We start from the raw sequence: 27824 nt of genomic DNA on the forward strand, positions 1-27824 counted from the left end.
CCACGGCGGGAGTGAACGCCCGACTCACCAATCGCGCAGCTCGGCGGGAGAGACGGCGAACGAGAGCGCGCTACCAGCGGGCGGATCTCGCGAGAACGGCGCGGTACTCTGCCGGGTGCTATAGAAACGGCGTGAGGGGGCCGCGGCGCGAGGGTCGGGCCTTGGGCTGTGGGTGCGTTCTGTCAGCCCGTTCTGTCGGCCGGGCGGGGCCGGCTTCGGGGATAGCGCCGCTTTCACGGTGTAAGGGAGTGGGCTGCGCTTTGTCGGAAGTGGCTGAAGCAGGTTCAGAGCTTGCTTGATCTGTGCTCGAGAGTGTTTGCAAGTTGTCCTTAATACAAGGCTGAGCGTTTGCCGGTTCGGCTCGCTGTGCCCTTCGTTCTGATTCGTTTGTGTTCTTAACTCTTAGGCCCCGGATGCATCTGTGACACCAGGAACCGGTTCTCTGCCCTCTCTGGCTGTGCTTGGAGCCTTTTTTTGAGGAATCCTAGCAGGAAGATGAGTGCCGTCGGCTTGCAGTAAGCTCTGTCAGCTGTAGCACGATGCAATTCTGCCGTACCAGACAGCAAACCTTCCGTGCATTTGGAATGAGCTGAGAGCTCAGAACTGTGTTTGTTCTCATGCAAGTCCTTTCTTTTGTGTGTTTGTGGGTTCCCAAAGCAAAAAGCATGGAATGTTTATTTGCAGAGTTTTTCAAAGGCTGAAAACACGCAGAGCACTCTTTAGTTTTTCATCAGGTGTTTGCAGCCATTTTCTGAACTACACTGATTAGGATAACCTAATTCTGAAACTGGTTTGTTTGGTCATAGAGTCATAGAATATCCTAACTTGGAAGGGACCCATGAGGATCATCAAGTCCAACTCCTGGCTCCACACAGGACCACCCAAAAATCAGATCCTATGTCTGAGAGCATTGTCCAAATGCTCCTTGAACTCTGGCAGTTTGGGGTTGTGCCCTCTGCCCTGGGAGGTCTGTTCCAGGGCCTGACCAAGATCAAGTGCTACTTGCAAGTAAAGCAGTGAAATGTTTTGAGAGTGTTACAGGAAAAGTACAGTGATAAGGATTTTATAATAGATCTACTGTGTATTTAATGACTGTATAGCAAACAAGTTACTTTAAGAAGGTTTGTGTTGAAATTTTCCTGGTTTATTTAGGGATGATGAAGATACTTTTAAGATACTGATTGCTACTGATATTCATCTTGGCTATTTGGAGAAAGACCCAGTGCGTGGAAATGACACGTTTGTAACTTTTAATGAAATTTTGGAGCATGCTCAAAAAAATGAAGTAAGTATTATTTTTTGGAAAGTAAAGGAGACTAGAAAATCCATTCCAATCTGCTAGAAGCTATGTAGCTTAGTCTTGTAATCTTTTGTAATATTAAACTAAGCATTTATTTATTACAATCAGCTACATTTTTCCCTTAGTAAAAGAAATGCTAATATCTTTGTGAGAGTATTCTTCTTAAATTATGACCTTGGATGTGTGATTGGCATTTTCAGTGCGCCTGCACCACTTCCAGGGATATTTAGAGAGGTTTTAATGCTGCAAGAATAGAAAATCACTGGGAGAGAAGAGGTACTGGAGGGATGAAAAGATAGAGCACAACCTTACCAGAACCTGGAAACTTGAGGGTACTGGTGGATGGCAGCTGAGCATAAGCCAGCAGTGTGCCCTCATTGCCCAGGGAGCCAACTGTACCCTGGGCTGCATCCAGAGCAGTTGGCCAGCAGGGAGAGGGAGGTGATCTTATCCTCTGCTCTGTGCTGCTGAGGCCTCACCTGGAACACTGCGTTCAGATGTGGAGTCCTCAGTTGTTTTAAAATATATATTTTTCAAAATTATTTACTTAGTTTATTTATTCTGTAGTTAATTGATTCATGAATATCTGGAACTACAGACTTGTTTTACCTAAGGGTCCCAGTATGAAATATGTGGGAGTACTTAGAAGAAGTAATTTAATGAGTTTGCCTACAGGCCTTTAAGGTAATACAAAATGCCGTATTGAAATAATGGAGCTCTTTGTTATATACAGGTGGACTTTGTTTTATTAGGTGGGGACCTCTTTCATGAAAACAAACCTTCCAGAAAAACAATACATACTTGTTTAGAGTCACTAAGAAAATACTGCATGGGTGATCGTCCTGTTCAGTTTGAAGTTCTGAGTGATCAGGCAGTTAATTTTCAGTTCAGCAAGTAAGTCTATTTCTTACGAGTTATGGTGTCATGTGTTTGTTTTTCATATTGGATGAATGTGTTGTGATTTTTATTTATTTATTCTTAAATGCTGTATATCATAGAATGGCCTGGGTTGAAAAGTGCTCACCTAGTTTCAACCCCTCTGCTATGTGCAGGGTCACCAACCACCTGAGCAGGCTGCCCAGAGCCACAGCCAGCCTGGCCTTGAATGCCTCCAGGATGGGGCATCCACAGCCTCCTTGGGCAACCTGTTCCTCTGTGCCACCTTGAAGTGTTAGGCCTGTTTGTACGGGGCAGTTTATAGCATCACCTCATCTATCACCTTCTATTAAGTCTGTAATGGACTGTAAAGGACCATTTATTGAGAAACCTCAATATTGAGATGTTTTAACAGTTGATAGATTGAAGTAATAAATAGGTTGTGTCTTACAAGTAAACCAACTTAAGTGAATTACTGTGCTAAAATAAATGGTCTTTTGCGTGTAAAGGTTGCACAGCCCTGTCTTCTACTTTCATATATTAGCTCTTTATTAATAATGATTAAAATATTTTTGCTACCATACTCCCATTAGGAACTTCCAGACTGTGAATAAGAATCTTCTTCTGATATGGAGCTTAAGTTTAATCACAGCCGCTTGGTATCGTTTGTGCTGCTGTCACATATTTCTGATGACAATTTGAAGAAAATATTGGGAATTTTTGGTTTACAAATTTGTAGTTATATTATAACTTGTTTTCCTCTATTTGTTCAGGTTTCCATGGGTGAACTACCAGGATGAAAATCTCAACATTTCTATGCCAATTTTTAGTATTCATGGCAATCATGATGATCCCACAGGGGTAATTATTACTGTAATTATGCTACTGTGATACAAAAATAATATTGTAGGATGGACTTGTATAAAATACAGTTCTCGAGGAACAGGCTTGTTTGAGTCAGTTCCTTCCCTCTTCATATAAATGTTCTGTGTACCTTTAGAAATTCTCTTTGTTAGTGGCAGCAGCCTAAGGGTGTCATTAGAAAAGAGAATTGAAATAAGGGATCCATATGGACTCTATTATATCTTTTAATATACATAGGCTTTGATAACTGGGAACAGAATCACTTCCCATACCAAGAAGTGGCAGCCCTTTAGAAAGTTTCTGAAACAAACTCATCTATAGAAATTGAAAACCTTTTTCTTAAGGGAAGGAAATGTTAATAGTTCGACCTGTGTTTAAATTCCTTGTACAATTGATAGGCATCTTCAATTTTGAGTATTTAATTTCAAGGAAGATAAACTAATAATGTTGAAATGTTTGCTTAAAATCCAACATCTAAAATGAAACAGGAAAAATAAAAAAAGAGTACTTGAAAGCATTAAAGTAAGAGTTCTGTATTTTATGACAAACAGCAGTGTATCATGGTGATGGGTATTATAACAGTAATCTCAGTCCTACTATGAAGTGTTCAGTTTAAGCAGTTTCTTGTAGTACTTCAGATGCTGACTGGGGTTCTCTCTTATTTTTCTGAATGATGTTTAGTTTCCCATTGTTAAATTAAGATTTGTAAGAAAGATTTTGTTCCTGTTCCGGTGAATGCCACAAAGTGCTAATATAGCTATCTGGCAAGTTTTCAACTGCAGAATGTGTTTAAGGAAGAGTATCCTCTTTCCCTTCTGAAACTATTTCCCTTAGACTTTAACGGCTACCTTTCCTGTTGAAAGCATTTATTTGATTCTCTCTGTTTTCTACAGGTGGATGCACTGTGTGCACTGGATATTTTAAGCTGTGCAGGATTGCTGAATCATTTTGGACGTTCAACTTCCGTGGAGAAAATAGATATTAGCCCCATTTTATTACGTAAGGGTAGAACAAAAATTGCTCTGTATGGCTTAGGTAAGAATTTTTCTGCCATGCTGTGGCTCAACTGTTCATGTATTGCCAAAATTCACTATGTCTAAATTAAGTTGGAAAAGACACATTTCAGTCTGTTGTTGTATAAGTAAATGGAGTTGTATTCCTTCAGTGCAGTGTTGTTGCCACTTCTTGTTTAGAGAAGTTCTTCACTTTGCCCCTTTATTTTATATCCAGTCATGAATGCTTCAACACTGATTTCCAAGCAGTTTTTACAGTTCTCTTGTTGGCCATGATTCCTTCTATTAAATGAGATATTTTAGTGTTTGCTTGGTGTTCTAAAAGGTAATAATGAGTGTTCTAATACCACAGTGTTGAACTTAACAAAAAACAGTTGAATACCCAAAAAAATCACAATTGGGAAATGCAGCAGCATTCTAAAGTGGAAATCTTGCTGTGCAAAAATGTTTGAGAGATCTTCCTTTGAAGACATCACTGTTTTACACCCTCTTGACTTTGTCTGATTTATAGAGAATTTTTTATGCAGAAGAGACATACGTTCCATGTGGGATTATTTGAAGTCCATAATAAAAATGAAGCATCAGTGTGATTGGTTTTGGTTTTGTTTAGTTGGTTGAGTTTATTTTGCTAGTTTTTGTTTGTTTTTCCTTGCCTAAGGAAACAAACAGCAACAGCCATTTCAGAAGGACTGCAGATTTTTTTATTTTTTTTTCCTGCTGTGTGGGAAAGCACAAACTTTGTAAAATTCATGATTTCTCTCTTGTTTTCTAGAGATTTTCAAAATATGCTTAAGAACTCCATCTCTACTCAGTCATATCTGATTTTGGTGTGTTTCTTACAACAGAGTTTGCTTATTCCATTGGCAAGAAATAAAACATCTTCTATTTTTAATTCTGCCCTTGGTACGGCGTTTGGCACGGAAAATTAACAAAGATTTTTTAAGCTAGATGTAGTTATTGAAACTGCTTTCAGTTATTGAAAATCAGATTTCTTGTAAGAATATCTTGTATTGTTACATAGGCTTCTAATATGACTGTGTTATACTTAGAGTTCATAATCCCACCATAGACTTCTTAGTGACAAAAATGACAATCTTACCAGGGGTTGTTTTACTCTTTTTAATAGAGTTGCTAATTAAAACTATAAAATATAGATAGACCACACAAAAATGTTGTATTGTTTTGTTTTGTCTCCTGCAGGGGCCATTCCAGATGAGAGGTTGTATCGTATGTTTGTCAATAAACAAGTAACCATGCTGAGACCAAAGGAGGATGAAGACAGTTGGTTTAACTTGTTTGTGATTCATCAGAATAGGTAGCAGTGCTGAATGAATTATGGTGACTTAAACTTACTGTGTTGTTCTCATGAAACTGCTTTGAAAACTCCTGGAGAGAAAACCAGCTATGCTGGCTGGTGCTTCGTGTGAGTGGGTGGCCTCAAGATTTTCCCAAATAGAAGCACTGTTTTACAGCTATTCTTACAGAAGAACCATAATGGAAAAGAGTTGAAATAAATGAGTTGGAAATGCTGGGAAGTTGATTCCCAAACTCTTCATACCTGAGAGCCAGGGAGGTTTTCATTTAAGTCTTAAGTCTGCTTGTTAGATGTGAGAGACCAGTAAACCTCATATCCCAATTCCTACACTTTGACTCATAATTCCATTCGTATTTTATCTTCACTTGCATTGCTATTCTTTACAGTTTCTCTTAATTAGAGGATAGTAGCTTGTGTTCTTTCTGCCCACCCATTTCTTCCAGCAGTATCAGTAGGAACAGGCAGAGTTCTTTTCCAGATTCTTTAACTTTTCATGCATCACAGTGTGGCCATCATGTGGGAAATAATGGTGAGGCAGAAGTCAACAAATACAGCTGGGACCTCTGGCTGTTGGCTCTGCCCAGTAGGCTGAAGAAGCTCTCTCAGTCTCTTTCATCCTCTGGGAAGGGACAGCGAGCTTCATTCAGAACAGAAAAACCCTGCTGAAAATTTCCCTGTGTAAGTAAACTCAAATCTGTATAAGTTGTCTTACCCAAATACTTCAGACAATTGGATAAAAGAAAAAAATACTAAGAATGCTTGATGTAAAATATACATCGGGTATTTTTGCTAGAGATTCTCCATCATTTTAATATCACATTGGTGGTTTTCTTCTCCTTCACTCCCCACCTGTGCCTACCCATTACTGTACACTAATTATTTTTCTGTTTTCTTGAATAGAAGCAAACATGGAGCCACAAACTACATTCCAGAGCAGTTCTTAGATGACTTTATTAATCTTGTTGTGTGGGGTCATGAACATGAGTGTAAAATAACTCCAGCCCAAAACGAACAGCAGCATTTCTATGTTACTCAGCCAGGAAGTTCAGTGGTGACGTCTCTGTCTCCAGGAGAAGCCGTAAAGAAGTATGTGATTTCTTTATTTTTTTTTTTTTTCGTTATTTATCTCTTGTCTTAAGTGTATTGTGTGTGACATCTATGTAGCAAGAAAAATACTCCTTTTTAGTATGAAAGGAATTGTGTTGTAACGTGGATTACTGTCACAGCGTGACATGACAAATGAAGCAGATGGAATCAGTGCCTCGGGTAAATTTGTTTTACTTAGAACTAAACCTGATGTTCAAAACAAACAGAACTTATCCAAGAGGATAAGTTAAGGATAAGATAAATTGCAATGCAATGAAGTGTGTGCAGAACAGACATAATCTGAATATGCTATGTTGGAATTCTTGCAGTGCCAACCCTGAAGTGCATATCCAAGAACTTCCCATCGCTCTGAATTTTTTACTGTGGCTTTAAAACTTTTACATCAAAACCTCCTCCTGCCTCTCCCCCCCAAAAAAAGAACTGTGAGGTTTAGAACAAATTTCTGCACCATATTCTTAAGTTCATCTTCAAGTAAGTTGCCTTTTTCCTCCCAGGCATGTTGGTTTGCTGCGTGTTAAAGGAAAAAAAATGAAAATGCAGAGGATTGCTTTAGAGACCGTACGAACTTTCTATATGGAAGATGTTGTCCTGGCTGATCACCCAGAACTGTTTAATCCTGACAATCCTAAAGTAATTCAGGCAATACAAGCATTCTGCATGGAAAAGGTAACCTCTAATGCTAGTGGTATTCTGAAATCAGCATTCTGAAATCATGGGTGGGGAATGTGGTCTGTGACTAGTTCTAAGAGTGGAAGATGAGGAATCTTATTTCTTGTCCCCTATTGTTTGAAACTGACAAGCAGTGTTTCAACTGAAGGCTAATTCTTCGACGTTCACTGCAGCTTTGGCCTCTAAACTAGGGTTACCTATTAAAGCAGGCGGTAACTGCTTCATAGATGGTCATCTGTCTTTCTGCAAAAATTCCCACATGAGGATGGGACGTTGTTGGATGTATACTTTGGAAGCAGTGTAAATACATGGACCTAAACCCCAAGAGCTGAGCTGTACAGTGTGAAATGATCCAAGTAGCTGAGGCAGGTTTACTGCTTGCTCTTGGTTCTTAGGGCTTTATTAGTCTCTTCCTGCTTTTTATCTGGAGTACTGTATCCAGTTCTGGGCTCCTTGGTACAAAAGAGGCAGGGATCTCATGGAGAGAGTCCAGCGGAGGGCCAGAAAGATGATAAAGGGCCTGGAGCACCTCTCCTGTGAGGAAAGGCTGAGCGACCTGGGTATGCTCAGCCTTGAGAAAAGAAGACTCAGAGGGGATCAGAGTATCTTTAGTGTGGGAGTCAAAGAGACGTGGCCAACCTCTTTTCAGAGGTCTGTAGGGACAGAAGAAGGGGAAACAGCCATAAACTGGAGCATAGGAATTCAGCACCAATATGCAAAGGAACTTCTTCACGGTGAGGGTGACAGAGCACTGGCACAGGCTGTCCAGGGAAGTTATAGATTCTGCTTCTCCGGAGATATTCAAGACACAACTGGATGCCTACCTTGCAGCCTGCTGTATGGGGCCTGCTTTGCAGAGGGGTTGGACTTGATCTCTAGAGGTCCCTTCCAGCCCCTGCAATTGTGATTCTTTTCCCTGGAAATGATCATGAGCTGATGTAGATGCTGCTGAGCTACGCTGTATTGGAGATAGGCAAGTTACTTTTGAAGGTTTCAGGTATCTGTAAGAGAGTAAAGTGGAATTGAATTCCTGCTTCTGCTCCATAGGTTGAAATGATGCTGGATAATGCAGAAAGAGAACGCCTTGGAAATCCACGCCAGCCAGAGAAGCCTCTCATTAGATTACGAGTAAGCTGTTCAATTTGGATTAGTTTGCTTTTGGAAAGTCACTGTGAAAAGTTGCAAAGTGAGAACGGTGCTTGTTGTATAAATACATGCAATTTCTTGCTGTCTACTCGCAGTACAATCTGCTTTCGTGCCCTGATTCTCTTAACCTCTGGTAAAAATAATGTTGTATGATACAGAATAAGATTGTTCATCAATGTACTTCTTTGCTGGTCTGAATGAGGGGATCAAAAGTGACCATTTACAGAGGATTTTAAGTGATATTATCATCCTGGATAACCTAATACATGGAAACTTTCTTTAACCCTTGCAAATGAAACAAGCTGTGAATCTATGCTTGTATTAGCTATTCTGCATAGTATGGTAAAGCATTAATTTTAGATTAGCTTATTTTTTACTTCACTTTTTTTTTTTCTTTGAAAGGTAACATAACAAGCTTGTCCTGGTTTGTATGACTTCTCTTTTCCTGCTTTTTTCATGTTTTATTTTTTTCTGTCCTCTCATAGGTTGATTACACGGGTGGCTTTGAGCCATTCATCATCCATCGTTTCAGCCAGAAGTTCATGGATAGGGTGGCCAACCCAAAGGACATCATACATTTTTTCAGACATCGTGAACAAAAAGAGAAAAACGGTAATTGGAAAAGAAGGTTTTCCTTAGCTTTCATTTTTTTCTTCTTTTGTTTTGTTACTCGGCCTTTGCTAAACTTTGGTGTCTACCACCTAATGAGTTCCAGGAATAATAATGATGTATATAATCTTACTGCAGAAGAATTTCTATTTCATTCCCAGATTTGTCTAAAAACTCTGATATCAAATGCAGTGTCTGTCAGGTATTTGTTCATAAATAATTCCCTTTCATCTCAAATCTCACTGAGTTGCCTGCAGTGCTACCTATAGCCCCATATCAGGCTGAGTCACAATCACGAGGAAAAAGCATTAAACATCTTCCTGCTGCAGCTTCTCAGAAGGAGATGGTTGGCTTTGGGCACTCTGTAGGAAAAAAGTTGTATGAGGTGCTCCTGGCCTTTCAGCCTGTTCCAGGGATGTTTCTCTTCAAGCAAAGAGAAACATCTTTGTGGCAAAAGAAATAACAGCTGTTATTGTAGCACTTCTCATTGTGCCTGGAATTTGTAATAAATGGTTAATAGATATTGCCCTAATACTGGATTTGTAATAGGCACTAATGAAAGTACAGCTTGGACGAGAACATACTGTGCTAATCTAAAGAACTGTTAATGTTACACATTAGTGCATTCTGAATGCTCCAATTCCAGAGACAGTTATTATTTCCGTTGTCAGTGTTATGAACCATCATGCTTCAATCTTTATGAATAAAAACAACTTCTAGGGAAGTGGTTTGGGTTTTTTAAATTATGCAGTGTTGCTCTTGTTTTATTTGGTTCTGTTTTTAATCTGCTCATTAAACAATCCCATTGACATTTTCAGAATGTAAAACAGCTCCCTCACTGTGTTTTATCAATGCATTTTAATTTTCCTTTTTAATCTGAGCCTAAGGAAGGAAATATAAGAAGAATGCTATGGTTCTTTGCATTACTATGCTACCTTCTGCTGTAAGTTAGGTGGCTGATGAAGCAGGCAGAATTTCCTTTGCATGTATATGTAACACTATGGCTCAGTACAGGATGATGCGTACACATTTTAATAGTTCAGAAGTTGTTCTTTGTTTCTTGGTTATAGCTGCTTATCTAACAAGGCCAACCCAGCAGCGTTTTATGCTTGGGTGTAGCAAACGTCCAGAAACAGTCATTAGAATCATAGGATGCTTTGGGTTGGACAGGATCTTTAAGATCACCTGGTTCCAATCCCCCTGCTGTAGGCAGGGACACCTCCCACTAGACCAGTCTGCAGTCATTTTGTATTTCATGGTATGGTGTGTGGTAACTTCAGTTGATCATCACCATCATTCTTCTGCTGTTCCTACCTCGCTTCCTTGGAGTGCAGGGCAGCCTCATTGTGCTATGCATTTTTCTTTCACTCATAGTCAACCAAGCATAGTTATGATAGCCTGTGATGTGGTGTTCTGTTCCTAATTCCAGAAGTTTAGTAGTTAGAAGTATCTTCTGTATCTATGAGGAATGTGGTTGTCTTGTATAGATATTTCATGTTATATTTAGCTGTGTTTGCATCCAGTAGTGTTCAGCTTGAATAATACCTGTACACATAAAAGGGACCATGACTCCTAAGAGACCTATATTATATTTTTTTCTTCTTTAATTACTGTAATTAGGATAATTAAAATCTGTCAGCTCCTGCATGAGTTGTGGGTTACAGTGTCACTACTCTTTTCTGTTTTAGACAATGATCTTAATTTTGGAAAGCTGTTTAGCAGACCTGCTTCTGAGGGGGTGACACTGAGAGTGGAAGACCTTGTAAAGCAGTATTTTCAGACAGCAGAGAAGGTATCTTTTGTACCTTTTATGAATTTGTGTATATATTTTTTCTTTTTGTTACATGTATTTCTTTATTTATGGATGCAGTATATGCTGAAAAGACTGACAGCCACCAAGAAGTTCCTTTATTTCCTGTATAACTGTGTATGCCTTAGGTAAGCAATTAAATGTTGCAGGTAGGGTACATAGAGTGTATGAATACACACTGCTTTGATAAGTCACAGTAGCTCTTCATGTCAACTTGTAGCATCTGCCCTGTGCTGAATGTTGCATCCTGTTGCTACAGAAGGAAAGCCTGAGGCAGCAGGACCTCAGAAGCTACCTTAATTTATTATGGGGAGGTGGTGAGGCTGTACCAGATACAAGTACTGAGTTGGAATCGTTTGTTACACTGCCTGTGTGTTTGGTGTCCTCAGACATAGTGCAGTTCTACATGTTTAAACCAAGCAGAGAGGACAAAGAAAGCATCTGGCAGTTTGCTTTTGTGTCACCCTTTCATTAAACCTTATCTACTGCCTTTCCCCAGCTATGGGGCTGCAAAGTCTTAGGAGTAAAATACAGTGACCAGTGAGTCAGCCACCCAAATGCTGAATCTAGAAGGTATTTCAGAACATGATCTATAGAAGCTCTTCAGAGCTACGATTCTTGAGGCAGAGATCACCAAATTTATCACCTTGCCTAACACAGGCCCCTAACATAAATTGATCTCTGGAAGGGCTCTTTGCTATCTGAATATGATAGGGAATGGAACACAGGATCAGTAATTCAGAAGCAAGCGGTGCTTCATATGTATGCCATCCCTGAATCCTATGGAGAGAAGTAGCAGGGTCAAACACTGTACTGTTCTATGAAGAGCAATTCTGCTTTTAAGCTGTTTTCCTCCCTTCTGCAAAATTGTCCCTCTTAGACCATCTTCACAATTTCTTTGTATATTCTTATATATAAACAGCTTGTATAAACCAGTCTCAGCTTTTGAGGTCTGTTTCAGCTGCTCAGCATCTCTAAAAGACCTGAAAGAATCAGCTGATGTTCCTGGAAGGCTTACAGTAGGGGGATAATACATTTCAAGTCAACACTGCTAAAGGAAGAAATGAAAGTGGAGGAAGTATGTTGCCCCCCAAGATGGGGATAGGGCTTGTGCTTCAGGCTCTGCTAGGCACCTCATCTTGTCTGCTTAGGTGGACAGAACAGCAGTCAGACCCTGAGGTGGCACAGGGCTGTAGTTGGGTGTTCCAAAAATGCTAAGCCCCAAATATCTAACAAGTGGCAGGCATCTGGGTTCTGCTGTTGCCAGTAAGCTAAGGCCTGGGAAATGAAATCACTGCTATTTGTTTCTTTAGTAAGTTAGATATATATTTTTTTCACTTCTTCAGAGGAAATCTTAATTGCTGAAAGTCAGCATTAACATTCTGCATCATTGCAGTCAGTCTCTCTTTTGAGCCTTATCGTTTTGTAAACTTAATTGATAAAAATTGATTCCCCAGTTAAGCATTATTTCAGGGAAGGTTTTTTGCTTCTGGTGTAACTCACAGTACAATTGCTAAAGGACAAGTGGAAGGATCAAGGGTTATTAAGAAGGGTGTATATGATGCTTTTTATTAAGAAATTATCTGTGCTTTAGTTTACAGTCAGAAGAAACTGCTGTTTAAACACTTTTCATATAGGGGCTTCTTTCTCAGAGCGTCTCTTCTTACTCTGTTGGGGTAAAGAAGATGAAGAGAATGGCAGTGAAACACCACAAGTAGCTTCTGTTATTTCTGCTAATTAGTGCTGGTGGTAATATCTCATTGTAGAATATTTTGATGAATATCATCTCACTTGATGACCAAATATTGGTATTTACAGAATTTCATTTCAGTAGAGCAGATTTCTGCTTAATAGCTCTTAATGCTTCAGAATAATTTAGTCAGCTCTGTCACTGTCAGTTTTTTAATAGTAGTGTTTTACAATAAAACTAATTAGCTTAGCATTTGTAATAATTCAGTGCCTGTTTCTAATTACTTTTTATGTCTCCACAAGTAGATCTTTGTTAATTTTAAAAAGGGAAGTTGACTAGGAAAAAATACAGCTTACCATCTCCCTCAGTAATGCCTTTGAGACAAATTGTTTTAGATATGACCAGCATTGCCATTTCCTTACTACTTATGAAATGTAATCTGGAAAATACTACATTAGGTGAGGCATAACGTGCTAATAGCAGTGAGTTGTGCCTATTGGGAGGAATAATGTTTGCTTGTTGCTCTGTTATTTTCTGATTAAAATCTTCAGTGCTACTTCAGTGTTACTTCTTTTGAAACCAAACATAATGTTTAGTGGGATAGCAGGAATATCACTCATTTTCTTTGAAACTGTTTTCCCCTTATTTTAAAGAAAGTACAACTTTCACTTCTAACTGAAAGAGGAATGGGAGAAGCAGTGCAGGAGTTTGTGGACAAAGAAGAAAAAGATGCCATAGAGGAACTGGTGAAGTTTCAGCTAGAGAAAACACAAAGATTTCTTAAGGAGCGTCACATTGATGCGGAGGAAGTAAAAATAGATGAGGAGGTAATGTTCTGTTATGGTCAAATCTTTAGATGAGGTGAAGACAGTAAAAAAGTTGGTGCTCAAAGCTGGTTACATAACCTTGCCTGTGTGCTGCACTTGCAACACTTGTCTCCTTTTCTGTAATTAATATGGTGATTAGGTTCCAGATAGAGAGTTCATAAGTTTGTGGTAAAAATGTTTTATGTTATGTGTGTATTGCAGTTTCTCTCTTCTCAGTAATCATGGTCTCCCATCTTTCTGCTTCACCCCGCCTTCTCCATTTATTCCTATTTCACTGTCACTTATTGACTGTTCACTTATTTTGCTTCTCTTGAACGTATCTCCTGCATTTCATCATTTGCCCTGCATTTCACTTGGCATGCATTCCATCATGTGCAGTTACAGGAGAGCTGCCAATAGGGTGTGAGATTCTTAATTTGTAGCATCACACAGACTGTGGTTAGTATAAGAAGACTCTAAACAAAATTCTAAGCTATTTTTACTTTCTTGCTCTCCTCTTGTATGAGCTTGACTTCAGTTCAGAGATAAAGACTTCTTTCTTATATGTTTCCATTACTGTACGAGTTGTTATTCTGAAGGAAACTTTTTTTTATTACTGTTGTTATTCATTCAGGTGCGAAAATTTCGGGAGAGTAGAAGAGAAAACACTGAAGAGGAGGATGAGGAAGTTCGAGAGGTAACTGCCCAGAGTTTTGGACTTAGACTGTAGGATGGAATTTTGCATATGAGTGAAGTCACTGTATAAATAATTCAGCATCATCCCTGCCAAAAAGTGCCTGTCGACTTGGAGAAGATTAACAAGTCTTGAAATCATCCTTTGTGTAATATGTGCCTAAGCTGCTGCTCAGTTCAGCCTTTGAGATCTGCTCTTCTAGAAGTTTGTGAGCCTGAATGTTCAGTTGCCCTTGCTTTGAACCAGGCAGGTGGCCTTCAGAGCTCTGTTAGCTTCACTGTTGGTGATCCCATCACCAGTGGAGATGTGAATGGGTTATATTGATATTTAAAGAAATTGCTGCTATTGGTAAACATTTTGGTACTATTGACCTTATCAGCAAACCAGATCCTAGATCTCCTAGAGATTTGTGTCTAGATATTATAACCTTCCATAGAGAATTCCCAACCACCACTGGTTTGTTTCTATAAGCTGTGTGGGATTGGTATGAAATTTGAGGGAAAGAACACCTAGAAGAAGATTAATTTCTCCTAATCTGTTGTATTTTCACTTTAACAAGTTGTCACTGATGTCAGTGAAGATAATGTCAGTGGAGCTCGGAGAATTCTTCACCTGAGCAGGTGTACATAGCTGACATAGGATGACTTATTGCTCACAGCAGAGTTAGGTGAACAACCACATTAACCAGCTCCACAGCTGACAGCTGCACATCCAAAGGAAATAAAACAAATACTGTCTCAGCTTTTTGACGGATATCCTTGCCTTTCATAAGGCTATGGATTTGGATCTTCTAAGGCTCAGTTGTTTATCACAACTAGGATTCAACAATAGTGCATTTCATGATTTAAGATTCTTTTTCCTCTAGCATTTATTATTCCATTACAGGCAATGACGAGGGCTAGAGCTCAAAGGTCCAAGGATGTGGTTCTAGACTCAGCCTCCAGTGATGAAGAACTCATGGATACAGGGATGAAAGCCTCTGGTGATTCAGATGATGACATTCCCACAACACTGAGCCGAGGAAGGGGTAGAGGAAGGGCAAGAGGTGCAAGAGGGCAAAATTCAACAGCAAGAGGGTCATCTCGAAGGGGAAGAGGTAAGAAATACACTCAAATTCTTCACTGACATTTTTCTTTAAAAGGAGTCTCTCTTCAAATGGCTTCCATCAAGTGGAAGCTTCTAGCTAAAAAACTCCCAGTGGTAAAATAAAATGCTGAAATAATTTAGGTACCATGTGATACACAGTTGAATGTCTTCCTTAAGCTGTGACTTTTTCATGGTGCATTTAAAAGAAAGTTACCATTCTTCCCAGCTATGGAAGCATTGTAGGCTCATAAGAGATCCATTACTAGGAAGGTCTGTTCCTATGAATTGCATGGATATATCTTTGCTGCTAATGGTAATGCACCGTTATGCATCTGATAGTATAGATCACAGATTGTGTGATCCTGCAGACCTTGCAATATGGAGGGCTGTAAAGAAAAATAAATAAATAAATTTTTTTGGTTAAAATTCTTAAACCTGACTGATGCTTACAGGTTTAGTAAGCTTTAAGAATCCATCTTGCCTTATTTTTTTGCAAATTTAAGAAACGTTGGTTTGTACCAGAGAAAAGGAACTCATCTGCACTTTAAGCTGCATGCAGGAGAGCTGCCTTTCCCTGGTACAGAGGGCAGGCTCTGAGGAAACGGTGTAGATGATCTCAGTACTAAAGAGAAAATACTGCTCAAGAATTTTTACATAAATCCCCTCCAAAATACCCAAAGGTGGCTCAAATTTTATTTAAATTAATCATAGTCTCAGACCAAAAACAATGCAGAGAAATCAACTTCAGAAGGGATGGACATACTAGGGATGTCCACTCCTTTGGCTTGCCTGAGCCACACAAAATACTGGGGAAAAAAACCACAAAACTAACAGGTCAGGTGCATATGTATGTTAGACATACAGGAGTGTCAGTTATGGTCATGTTTTTCTCTATCTCTTAACTAAAGCTACTGATGTTTTTTCATCCAGAGTGGGAAGCTCCTACTGATGTAAGTTGTCAGATGTCATCAAGGGTTTAGCTTGTACTGTTATCTGTCAGGGACCTTTGCTTTCTTTATAGAGGATTTTTTACTGCAGAGGAAACTGATGCTAAGCAGGTTTTCTGAAAGAAACAGAATAGTTATTGCATTTTATTGTGTGAGCAATTAAAAATACTGCATTTATTTCTTTCCCAGCCTTTAGGTCTTTGAAACCAGAGCCTTCCCAGAGTGCATCTAAATTTTTCTCTGAGGTAAGAAGCATCTGAAAAGTAGTGAAGCTGCATAGCTGCTGCCTTTTGCTGCCATTTGCTTTGAGAAACAAATACACAGTCATAAACTTAACCTCAACCAGCAGGTGTCCCCAGGCTATGGGTTCCAACAGCAAGGTTCCACATGCTGACTTGTAGACTTCTTTTTGATATGGGTCTGTATGTGAAATACAAAGACCATGTGTTATTTGTGACCATAGTCTGAGACACTAAGAGTAAATACATATGTGTTTTTTGGGTTTCTGCAAGATCTTGTGCAAGAATTGTACACATAGTACAGTTTTCCCCTAGAGCCTTCTCATATATGCATTGTAAATAAGTAGCTATATACTTGAAATGAATTCAAGAAAGTTTCTGTGCAATAATACTGCAGTATTATGTATTCTATTTCTCTGAAAATAAGTTCTGTGAAAAAGCCTGGTGTCTTTCTGTATATCTTTCAGGATATTATAGATGATGAATTGGATCTAGAAGAGTCTCATATTAATCTTTCCTCCAAAACAAACCAAAGGTCAGTATGTTTATTTGGTGGGTGCTACAGTGGCTGCCTCATTTCTGACTGGTTTTTGGCAGAGCCCAGGGAACTGATCCACTGCCTGAAAAAATAGACTGTCACAAACTAATAATAAGTAATAAAGCTTACAGAAATCGTCTATATTTTTTTGCCTGTTAACATGGGTGATCTTCATATAAAGATAAGTTGGTGTACTGATTGACATGAGCTAGGTCAGAGTTTCAGAATCTGTGTTAGTTTGAGAATTTGAATCATTTTGCTCATTATTATTTTTTGTTGTTGTTGGACTCTTTATTGGTGGATGAAGGGAAACTTACTGAAATGTCTGCTATCTGAAAACGTGCTGGTGCCTTTTTTTGTTTTCATTTCAAGGTTCTCAGCTATGTCTTCATTTAGTAAAAGAGGTTCACAAAGCCAAACATCCAGAGGAGTTGATTTTGAGTCAGATGAGGTATGGTATATTATAACCTTAGTCTGTTTATGTGAATTTCTATAGATTATTGGTTTTGAAGTTATTTAAATAAAGCATTTCTGAGTAAAATCAAATTAATTTATTTTTACTAGCATGAGTAGATTATTATAACCTGCTTTAGTATATATACATAGACATAAAAAAAAATAAGGCTAGAAAGGGAAATATCTCAAGTTCTTAATCAGTTAATCATTGCTCCTGGAATACATTGAGTAAGTTAGATTTCCTGGAAATTAAAGTAATTCTTTTATGTATGATTTTGCACTGAACACGCACTGAAATGTCTCACACTGTACAGTGTGTTGTTATAGAATAATAGCAGGCTGTCACATAACCAGCATCACAACCTCAATTATATCAAATGTTGACCACTTCAGAGAAGAAGATGCTAAATTCTTACCCCTTCTTTCTATCATCTCTTCTTGTACTTGAAGTACAGCACTACGTGTTTGTTCCAACATGCAGAAATAGGAGTTCTGATACATGAAATTCTCAGTAAAATACAATGTGTGATATGGAAACGGCTATAATTTCACTGAAGTATGTGCTGCTCAGAATGATAACCTTTTCCTAGCTTGCTCCAAAATACAGGTTGCTGTTCTGATCACACTGACTCAAGCTTAGTCTCTGTTCTCTGCATATTTGTGACTTGAACTTTTAAATCGATAAGAAATATCCTTGCAATAAAAACAGGCTTGTCAGAAAGCACAGAATTGAGTGACCTGGCTATTTTAATCTAAAGGTGACTTTACCTTTTATGACTCAGAATGTGTGTTAGTTCTAATAATGCACATCTGTTTACATATTGCAGGATGACCCGTTCAAAAACACTGCAACATCACGAAGAAAGAAATGATCTCTGCCTTGTTACGCAGAAGAGGCTGTGAAGTAAATGGAAAGCAGTTTGCAAGGCATACTCTGCATGGCATTTCTCTGTACGTGATAGTTTGCCTTCAGCCTCCACTTCTATGAAATGTTTTGAGTAGCACCAAATTGAGTATCATTGGGTTTTACATTAATTGGTGCATATAGATACGAATGCATACTTGGGCAGCAAGACATTTATTTTCACTTTTCTACAGTTACAGTTAAAAACTCTTAAAGAGTAATAATTTAATCCAACAATGCTGTTTTCAGTAATAAAGCTGGAAAATATTCTAATACTTTCAACTTAACAGGAGAACTAAACCCACTGTGGCATTGTTACTAAATGTCAGAGTACACAGAAGTTACTGCTGCTGTGTAGTTCAAGAGCTGGCAAGTAGTTCAGATAGAACTGCGTTCTCAATGTTTACCTTGTTAGTAGGATTTAAGAGCTAGAACCTTACAGCTTCACGAGGAATGCTGATTGAAGAGTAAAGCAATGACCTAGTAACAAGCATGCCATTGCCTCTTACCATTTTCTTAGCTAACAGTTTTTCAAGTGTCTATTGCCATGCTCTTCCTAAAATGTCATCGCTGTTTTTCAAAAGATTTCTTCATGTGAGGCTTTTAAAATATGGTACTTGGTTCACAGTGGGGGAAGCACTCCTGTTGAGGATCCAAGACCCATCTCTCCTTCCCCTTTTCTTCCTCTGTGCCCCACTCTGCAGAAGTGGTGTTCTACAGCTGCAGCCTTTAGGATTAGCTGAGGGAAAAGCTGGAAGTGTTCACCAGCTTATACCCCAACGTGTCTGAGAAACACCAAATGAGTAATTGAAGCCATGCTTTTGCATTTCTGTGTCCTCTATCTGAGAGGTTGGGCGTTTATGGTGTTCTGGCTCTCACTAAACATGACTGTTACTTCATGTACACGTGTGCTGTAGCAGCAGACCTTTGAGCTTCCTGAAGACTTCCATAGAAATGATCAGGTCAGTCAAATTTCTAATGTAAAGCTCAGGAGCAATTTGCAGAGAAGTGATATTGCTTGAGATATTAGGAGATAATTTGGTGTGTCTTTACTTTGATAAAGAGCTGTCACAGCTATCTTAATGTTACCTATGCAAATAAAAAGCTGTTGTAAATGCCCTCCAAGATAAAGGTTTACATTTTTTTTAAATAAACTGTTTCTGTTTAATAAATTCTGAATGTCAGTTGTATGAACTCCTTTAAGTGTGAGACATTGAGTTTTTTTAGAATACTTTACCTCTTTATGTTGCTATCTAAATGAAACTTGCTTTATTTAAAAACAAACAAAAAAAACAAAAAAAAAACAAACAAAAGACAACAGTAGAAGAACACCTAGTTTGTTTCACTGAGCTTTTAAGGGAACTCTATGTCTTAATGTTTCAGGTATATAGCAGATGAAAATCTTAGCAAAGTATTTTGGGTTAATGGGAATCATTTCAAAGGTTCTTTCTATCTTTTCCACAATTTTTTTTCAGTCACAGAATCGCAGGGGTTGGAAGGGACCTCAAAAAATCATTAAGTCCTGCCCCCTGCTAACACAGGTTCCCTACAATAGGTCGCACAGGTAGGTGTCCAGATGGTTCTTGAATATCTCCATAAAAAGAGACTCCATAACCTGTTTCAGTGCTCTGTCAACTTTGCAGTAAGGAAGTTCTTCTCCATGTTTGTATGGAACTTCCTGTGTTCAAGTTTTAGGCCATTACTCCTTGTCCTATTGCTGTGCACCAATGAGAAGAGCCTGGCCTCAGCTGTTTGCCTTCTACCTCTCTTGAAATAAACATTTATCAGATTCCCTCTCAGTCTTCTTTTGACCAGGCTGAAGAGACCCAAGTTACTCAGCCTTTCCTCATTCAGGAGATGCTCCAGGCCCTTTGTTATCTTTCTGACTCTTTCTAAGAGATCCCTGTCTGTTTTGAACCAGAGAGCCCAGAACTGGACAGCACTTCAGGTATGACCTCACCAGGGCAGAGTAGATAGGGAGGGTTACCTCCCTCAACCTGCTGGCTGAGCTCTTTCGAATGTGCTGCAGGATCCCCTTGGCCTTCTTGGCCACTAGTGCATACTGCTGGCTCATGGCCAACCTGTTGTCCAACAGGACCCCCAGGTCCTCTGCAGAGCTCCTCTCCAGCAGGTCAGCCCCTAACCTGTACTGATGCATGCAGTTATTCCCCCCATGTGCGAGATTCTACACTTACTCTCATTAAATCTCATCAGGTTCCTCCCTGCCCAACTCTTCAGTCTGTCCAGGTGTTGTAGAATGGCAGCACAGCCTTCTGGTGTATGAGCCACTCCAGCTTTGTATCATCACAGACTTAATGAGAGTGGCCTCTGTTCCTTCATCCACGTGGCTGATGGAGTCAGCTGTCAGATTCACAGCAGACTTTTTTTGTCATGTTAAAGTGCAGCCGTTCCCAAATTGTCTTTTAGAAAATGAAAACAGCATCTTTCATTCTGGAGACAAAAACACAACCTGTTCTACATAGGTATTTTTTTTTAACACCGGAGGATCTTTCTTATCATCAGTGTGCTTTTTGTTTTTATCCATTTCCACAAGAGTAAGACACTCATAGAGTCAATGTCAATTCTCAGAGAATTCCCCTGGATAGTTTTTGAAAGGTCACTTCTCCTCATGCAACTTGCAGCGCAGCTGCCCAAAGCAGGCTCAGATGTTGGCAGACCCGCACTGGATGAGAAGTTGTTTCCATGGATATGGTGGGGGTGTGCACTCTGCAGTGCTTTTGTTCGTTGGGTTTTGGTTTTGTTTAATTACCCCTCTAGTTGAATGTTTCCAAATCCCATTTTGTAGAGTGTCTGGGTAGGTTATTTTGGTTCTACTTTTGTTTTATGGTCTGTTTTAACTGCTCCTCTTTTCCTAAATTGTAACTTCAGTTAGAGCTATTGAACAGATATTTGTGGTGATATAAATTGCCTGAGAGCCATGTATCTTTGTTTCAATTGTTTTTTAAATGCTTTTTTTATTTTATGAGGTGCCTCAGTTCACAGATAGCTGATGTTTCTCTGTAGCTCTTTTCTTTTGCAGTCACTGGATGATGGATGGAGATGTTGGCACACCGTGAAGTCAGCTGAAGCAGATACTAAACTGTATTCTATCACTATTGAACGTATGTATATTCTTTTCACAGGGATCACATAAGAACTTTCAACACTGCTGAATGTTTGGAAAGGGAAATATCACACCCTACTGGGATCCTGTCTTTTCAGAGAGAGAACAGATTGGTAACCACATCAGGAAGAGGTACAGGAAGATATGCAACTTGTGGAGGGGTTAAGGGTGATATGACAAGGGGGAATGGATTTAAACTAAGACAGGAGAGGTTTAGGTTAGATATTAGGAGGAAGGTTTTCACACAGAGGGTGGTGACACACTGGAGCAGTTTGCTGCTGTGTATCTCTAATCTCTCTTGTGGCTGAGAAAGGACAGCATTACAGAATGCTATCAGCTTGTAACGATTTGGCAAAATTGCGGATTACTGAAATGAATCTTATCTCTGAGAAAATATCTGCTGCCAGGTTGGTATTTCTGGTGGAGAGCATGGTGTGTGAGGCCTCATGGCAGCTGCACAGAGGTGTGTCAGGGGAGGCGCATGTTAGGTTGGTAATCTCCTAACCCTTAAACCAGGCACAGCTTACAGTCATGGGCTGGCACCTTGTGCATGCATGTATTTTCACCAGTGTGTATGCGCGTGACTTTCTGTACTATGTGCCCCTGTTCTGTGCTAGTTTGTAGTGCTGTGAAATAGGCTGAAACTCACCTGTTGATCTGGTAAAGCTGAACTTCTTTTTGAAATGTGCCTTGGAAGACAGCACAGCCCCTGTACACACTGTTGGTGCATAAGCAGCACCAAATCAGCATGAGCAGTGCTGCTCTTAAGGAATGATGCTGAGAACCATAGACAGATTTTGCCTGCTGTACAGAGTGCAGCTGTGATTGTCTTGGAGTGACGCCTGAGGGGAGTGTAATTGTGCAGAACTGCAGCACGTCAGAGCAGAAATAATGCTATGCAGCCCAATGGGCAGGAATGCTGGCTGAGAGCTTGTGCGAGGACACAGAGCTCCTCCGGAGGAGAAAAGTGATGAGCTGAGCAGGAGAGAGAGGAGTCCTGCTCCCCTGGCTATGCTGGTGCATCACTGGCAGCAACGTGTGCACCTGTAGAGCCGCTGCTGCCCAGCCACAGCACTGCCCTAAATGAGTTATTTCCCCTGGGGAAGCACACAGCAGCCTGCCAGAGATGTTCTCCTGTTTCGTTTGGCTCTCTCTCCCCTACTTCGTGAACACCTTCCCGACCTCAGGAAAGTTCCTCCTCAACAGGAGTCTTGAGGAGGTGTTGGAAATCCCGAACATCTCGGGGTTCTTTCCCTGGGATAACGACACGCTGGCCGACTGGCAGAGCTTTGTGGGCAGGAGCCGACACGGAGCAGACTCGCAGCATGTGGCGGCCAAAGCTCTGCTCATTACTGCGTATTCCATCATCATCGTCTTCTCCCTTTTCGGCAACGTCCTGGTCTGCCACGTCATCATCAAGAGCAAACGCCTGCGCTCCGCTACCAGTCTGTTCATCGTCAACCTGGCTGTGGCTGACATCATGATCACGCTTCTCAACACGCCTTTTACACTGGTAAGATGGGGGCAGAGGCCTTTCTTGCTGGGGGGGGGCTGTGGCTGCAGCTCAGTGCATTGGGCTGACCTGCTGGGACACAGAGGATGTGCCATAAAGACACTGAAGTACCTTTGGTAGCCTCAGCAGCCTGGCAACGATTCAAGGCAGAAAGAAACTGCAATTTTAAGGTATCTTTTACACAGCAGAAGTAGTTTTGTGCCGGAGGTGGAATCGTAGGGGTTAGAAGGGACCTTTGGAGCTCATCTGGTGCACTGCCCTGCTAAGGCAGGTTCCCTATGGGCTCATTTATGTCTGTGCATGTAAGCCTGTGGGCACGGGCACAAATGCTAATGTCATTCTCATTCCAGGCTCGTTTTGTGAACAGCACGTGGATATTTGGGAAGGGGATGTGCCATGTCAGTAGGTTCGCACAGTACTGCTCGCTCCATGTCTCTGCTCTGACCCTCACAGCCATTGCCGTGGACAGGCACCAGGTGAGAACTTGCTAGAGCAGAGAGCAGGAAAGCTTAGAAAGGTGTAATTAAAATGAGAGAGTGTGATCCCGTGTCCTTCCCTTCTCAGCTCTCAGATTAATGTAAGATGCATGAAGGGCTGACAGTGTGGTGGAACAGTTCTTTGCTGTTAGATAGAAAACAGCTCCACACCTGTAGTGAGGTGGGATGTGTGCACTCCCACTGGGAATAGAAACTCTGCAGATGGTGATCCAGTCGCTCTCAGGCCAGGATGAAGTCTTAAGGTCTGATAGGAATTCACACAGGCAGCTGTCCCATGTGGGAGGCTTCTTTGGCCCCACTGCTGTGGGTGTGGGGATGTCCTGCCTGGTGTCAGGCAGTCCTGGGACATCTCACTCCACGTGAGATGCAGAGGATTGATGTGTGTCACGAGCAGGGCAGAGCTGCTGCTGCTGCTACAGGGATCTAGTCTGGGAGCAGTCACACATTACCAGGTTGGATTCACCCCAGACACACAGAAAGCAAGCTGGTGGTGGTGACATTTTTCACTTGCTGTTCCCACTGTCAGAAACATCCCGAGGAGCTCTGGCTACTTCACAGCCCCATGGACCTCTGGTCACTGAGAGACTATGCCTCCATTCTTAATTTGCTTTTAAGCAAACAGAATCTGTGTGTATAAGGCCCACTGATGCCCTGTTTTTGCCACTCAGACTAAAATACCAAAGTTCAAGGGTCAGATGGGATCTGGCTTTCCTTACTCCTGGATTATTTCAGACATTCATGTGCAGCTTGTAGGCAGTGAGAGCTGAGAGGAGGCAGCACAGTTTGCATTCTGAATATCCATGTCTAGTAATAGATGTAAGGATGGAAGCATACAAAAAATTGTTACAATTATTTCCTAAAATGACACGAGCCTGAATGTTAGTTTGTTTTGAACAGGTCATAATGCACCCTCTGAAACCTCGCTTACCTATGGCAAAAGGCATTATCTACATCTCTGTAATTTGGGTCATGGCAGCTTGTTTTTCCCTCCCACATGCTATCTACCAAAAACTCTTTACTTTTGAATACAGGTAAGGATAATTTTCCTATATTGGTGTATTTTCCTCTAGTCTCACCGGAGGCTGAGTTCCTGATGGTTATGCATTGGAATTTTCTATTGAAAGCCCTGAACTCACACTGAGATTACCCAGAAAGGGGGTTCGTTTGTAATTTACATCAGTTTCCATTTGTGATGGCTGACATCCTCTTCTATTTTATTTTTTTTTTAATGTTTATTCTATCACCCTAATCATACAAAATAGGACATGAAGTTCAGGAACTGTCCCAATCATTCTATTTCTATACATTGGCATTTGGGTGGGCTTTAAGGTCCCTTCCTCGCCGCACCTCGAGTATTGTGTTCAGTTTTGGGCCCCTCACTACAAGAAAGATGTTGAGGCCCTGGAGCGTGTCCAGAGAAGGGCAACGAATCTGGTGAGGGCTCTGGAGCACAAGCCTTATGAGGAGCAGCTGAGGAAGATTGTTCAGTCTGGAGAAGAGGAGGCTGAGAGGAGACTTATTGCACTCTACAACTTCCTGAAGGGAGGTTGGGGTGAAGAGGGGTTTGGCCTCTTCTCCCAGGCAATGGAAAGGACCCAGGGAAATGGCTGCAAGTTGTATCAGAGGAGGTTTAGATTAGACACGAGGAAAAACTTTTTCTCTCAGAGAGTGGTCAGGCATTGGAATGGCTGCCCAGAGAGGTCATGGAGTCACTGTCCCTGGAAGTGTTTAAGAGGCGTCTGGACAAGGAGCTGCGAGATATGGTTTAGTAGTTTGTAGTAGCAGTGGTAATGAGAAGACAGTTAGGCTAGATGATCTTATAGGTCTTTTCCAACCTTGTGATTCTATGATTCCAACCCAAACTGTCCTGTGGTTCTGGATATTTCTCCCTTTGCAGTGAGGAAGTCACTCGGTGCCTGTGCATCCCAGATTTCCCTGAGCCAGCTGATCTCTTCTGGAAGTACCTCGACTTAACAACCTTCGTTTTGCTCTACGTCCTACCCCTGTTGATTATCTCTGCTGCCTACATGACAGTGGCCAAGAAACTCTGGCTGCGCAATGTCATTGGGGATGTCACCACTGAGCAGTACTTTGCCCTTCGCAAAAAAAATAAGAAGACTATAAAGATGTTGATGCTTGTTGTTATCCTCTTTGCCATCTGCTGGTTTCCCTTAAATTGCTATGTTGTCCTGCTCTCCAGCCAAACCATCCACTCCAACAATGCCCTTTACTTTGCCTTTCACTGGCTTGCAATGAGCAGCACCTGCTACAACCCCTTCATCTACTGCTGGCTCAATGACAGCTTCCGGGCAGAACTGAAGGCTTTGCTCAACATCTGCAGAAAACCTCCTAGCCTTGCAGAACAGAGGCTTCCCTCCACGGTCCCTTCTTACCGACTGGCGTGGCCTGAAAACAGCCACTTCAAGAGGCTGCAGGTCTCTCATGTCCCTGCCTCAGCCTCCATCAACCAGTTAGGAAAGATGGACATCTCTGCAGTTGAGCCCATAGTAGCTGTGAGCTAAATGGTGGCCCTGGGAGATGGATACAGACCACACATAGGTTTGACTGGATCTAGGCAGCTGGGAAGATGTGGAACCTTGGCCTAAGCAGAGACTGTGCCAACTCCTGTGGTTGTACTGAAAAGTCCAACTCCACAGCTGGTAGTGTGAAACTGATGTTAATGGCGTGGAGACTCCAAAGGGAAGAAAGCAAAGCTGTGCCAGGAATGAGCTTTCTTTTTGTCTTGGTCAAGCTGACTTTGGGTCTGCTGGCCAAGAGGGATTCTCTGCATGTGCCTCTGTTATTTGCATGACCGAGTCTGTACCACTTGGGGCCATTTGTGTGCTTTGCTGGTATTTAAACACTGAAGCAGCAGTCTGACGGTAAGCCTCCCTCTTTTTAGTCGCTCAGTAGCAGCACACAGACAGTAGGGATATAGAGGCAGAGGTTGCTGGTTTGAATTTTTTTCTCCCATTTGTGAAAATATCTTCAAAGAGGTGGAGGGATAATAAACAACCATTGGAAATTAGAGCTGTCTTTTACATCACAAGCACTCTTCCTAAGGTAGGGCTGAAAAAAATGCGATGGCCATTTGTGTAAATAGATGGCAAACACCAACCCGTTAGCTCTGCATCAGTTGCCTGTACCTTCGTGAAACAGGCATGAATATTCATAAAGCTTTAATTCAAATAGAGACCTAAAGCCTGAAAATCTTGAATGTATTGTCCCATCAGTGCTCCAATCATGGACCTATTAATCAGAGAATCATAGAATGGTTTGTGTTGGAAGGAACCTTGAAAGGCCATTGAGTCCAACTCCTCTGCAGTGAGGAGGACACCTACAGCTTCATCTGGTGCTCAGAGCCCCATCCAGCCTGGATGAGATACTTTTGTTCCGAGCATCTCTATGTTGTTACCAGGTGGTGACTGAAGAATCCTGCAGTGTGACTTTTTACTTTATTACTGTTGCTCTCTTCTCCTGTAAAGCACCTGGGAATTTCTCAGATCAGACACGTGGGATATTTCATCCCAGCTAAGATGTTCCCAATGATGATCCCAACTAAGCTCACTGAAACCAGCTCATAAATAGACTGCTGTAATGATATCTGTGATAGCAAGTAATAAAAGATGAAGATGTTTGCAAGATATCCTCTTGTGAATGAGCAATTTTAGTGCATTTAAAGATTGGTGAGACATGTCTTTCATGGACAGCCATTAAGAAATTGATATGACTGCAGCTCTCTGGTGTAGATTGCAGAACTTAATGTTCTTAGCAAAAAAATGCTAGATTCTGAACAAGACAAGCAAAAGAGTATTCAAAGAAACGTTGCTTTTTATTGCACAGGGAAACAGTCACTTTTCCTGTGCTGCAGCAATAAGCCTTTGATGTCACATGGGAGTGCTGTTCCAAGTTCAGCTTGTGAGGGGCCAGTAGAGAAGTGAGAAAAAGCTTTGTTATTAATGGCTAAAAGTGTGAAGAAGAAAAAAGAAAAAAAAAGGAGAGAGAAAAAATACTATTCCCCAATGTCCTCTAATAAACTTAAAATGATTTCAGAATAAGTCTTGTGTGGGTTTTTCGCATCCAAGTGCTTCAGAGGCTGCTGCCATTTCTTATCATAGAATCTTTAATGTTGGAAAAGACCTCTAAGATCACCATGTCCAACCACCAACCCATCCCCACTGTGGCCACACATCACCTCCCTCAGTGCCACATCTCCATGGTTCTTGAGCACCTCCAGGGACAGTAAATCCCCACCTCCCTGGGCAGCCTGTGCCAGTGCTTCACCGCACTTTCTGAGAAGAAATTTTTCCCATTCACTCCATTAGTGCTCACGACAAAAGGTCCCCAATGTGCAGAGCCCTTCAACCACTCTTCACATCCTGTGGCAGCAGATTCAGATTACTCTAGTAAATAAACCTTTGGGTATCACTAAGTCTGGTGTATGGCAGGGACAGGGGGATGTGGTTAGTGGGGATGGGTTGGCAGTCGGACTAGATAATCTTAAAGGTCTTTTCGATCCTTAATGATTCTATGACCTTTAGTCCTCTGGGCTTGCTGAAGGTCCAGAGCTCCATATGAGGGAGCTTTTGCTGTGAGAGGAATTGCAGGTTTAGTCTTGTTC

At 41.0% G+C, this 27824-nt stretch overlaps 2 protein-coding genes across 9 annotated transcripts; both read left to right on the forward strand.

The window, feature by feature from the left end:
• Positions 1-4: 4 nt before the first annotated feature.
• Positions 5-19241, forward strand: MRE11 (MRE11 double strand break repair nuclease). 7 transcript variants are annotated; one of them, XM_010706108.4, is made up of 19 exons: positions 5-153; positions 407-515; positions 1153-1285; positions 2034-2194; positions 2950-3037; positions 3934-4075; positions 5254-5368; positions 6269-6454; positions 6970-7141; positions 8192-8272; positions 8776-8902; positions 10588-10691; positions 13053-13226; positions 13840-13902; positions 14785-14995; positions 16122-16177; positions 16639-16706; positions 17082-17160; positions 17993-19241. In XM_010706108.4, the coding sequence occupies exons 2-19, from the start codon at positions 496-498 to the stop codon at positions 18035-18037; spliced, it is 2025 nt and encodes a 674-aa protein (XP_010704410.1). In that variant the 5' UTR covers positions 5-153; positions 407-495; the 3' UTR covers positions 18038-19241. The 7 variants fall into 7 exon arrangements, with proteins under 7 accessions (XP_010704410.1, XP_010704414.1, XP_010704409.1 ...); XM_010706107.4 differs by having other exon boundaries at positions 19-172; XM_010706109.4 differs by having other exon boundaries at positions 97-240.
• A 145-nt stretch (positions 19242-19386) lies between these two features.
• GPR83 (G protein-coupled receptor 83) lies at positions 19387-27261 on the forward strand. Of its 2 annotated transcripts, XM_031552082.2 has the most exons (5): positions 19387-21325; positions 22400-22706; positions 23057-23182; positions 24101-24234; positions 25101-27261. In XM_031552082.2, the coding sequence occupies exons 1-5, from the start codon at positions 21243-21245 to the stop codon at positions 25723-25725; spliced, it is 1275 nt and encodes a 424-aa protein (XP_031407942.1). In that variant the 5' UTR covers positions 19387-21242; the 3' UTR covers positions 25726-27261. The 2 variants fall into 2 exon arrangements, with proteins under 2 accessions (XP_031407942.1, XP_085072479.1); XM_085216353.1 differs by having other exon boundaries at positions 19387-22706.
• The last annotated feature ends 563 nt before the right edge of the window (positions 27262-27824 follow it).

This window comes from Meleagris gallopavo, chromosome 1 (genome assembly GCF_905368555.1).
Source record: "Meleagris gallopavo chromosome 1, MGAL_WU_HG_1.1, whole genome shotgun sequence".
Lineage (NCBI taxonomy): Eukaryota > Metazoa > Chordata > Aves > Galliformes > Phasianidae > Meleagris > Meleagris gallopavo.

What these genes read in the sequence shown, in the direction of transcription:
- GPR83 (XM_031552082.2), top strand. Translation starts at nt 21,243, where the DNA reads ATGTTTGGAAAGGGAAATATCACACCCTACTGGGATCCTGTCTTTTCA. An exon ending in GGTAACCACATCAGGAAGAG is followed by an intron (nt 21,326 to 22,399) that starts GTACAGGAAGAT and finishes CCTCCTCAACAG; the next exon opens with GAGTCTTGAGGAGGTGTTGG. An exon ending in TCAACACGCCTTTTACACTG is followed by an intron (nt 22,707 to 23,056) that starts GTAAGATGGGGG and finishes TTCTCATTCCAG; the next exon opens with GCTCGTTTTGTGAACAGCAC.
- MRE11 (XM_010706108.4), top strand. Translation starts at nt 496, where the DNA reads ATGAGTGCCGTCGGCTTGCA. An exon ending in CCAGGAGAAGCCGTAAAGAA is followed by an intron (nt 6,455 to 6,969) that starts GTATGTGATTTC and finishes TTTTCCTCCCAG; the next exon opens with GCATGTTGGTTTGCTGCGTG. An exon ending in CATCTAAATTTTTCTCTGAG is followed by an intron (nt 16,178 to 16,638) that starts GTAAGAAGCATC and finishes TATATCTTTCAG; the next exon opens with GATATTATAGATGATGAATT.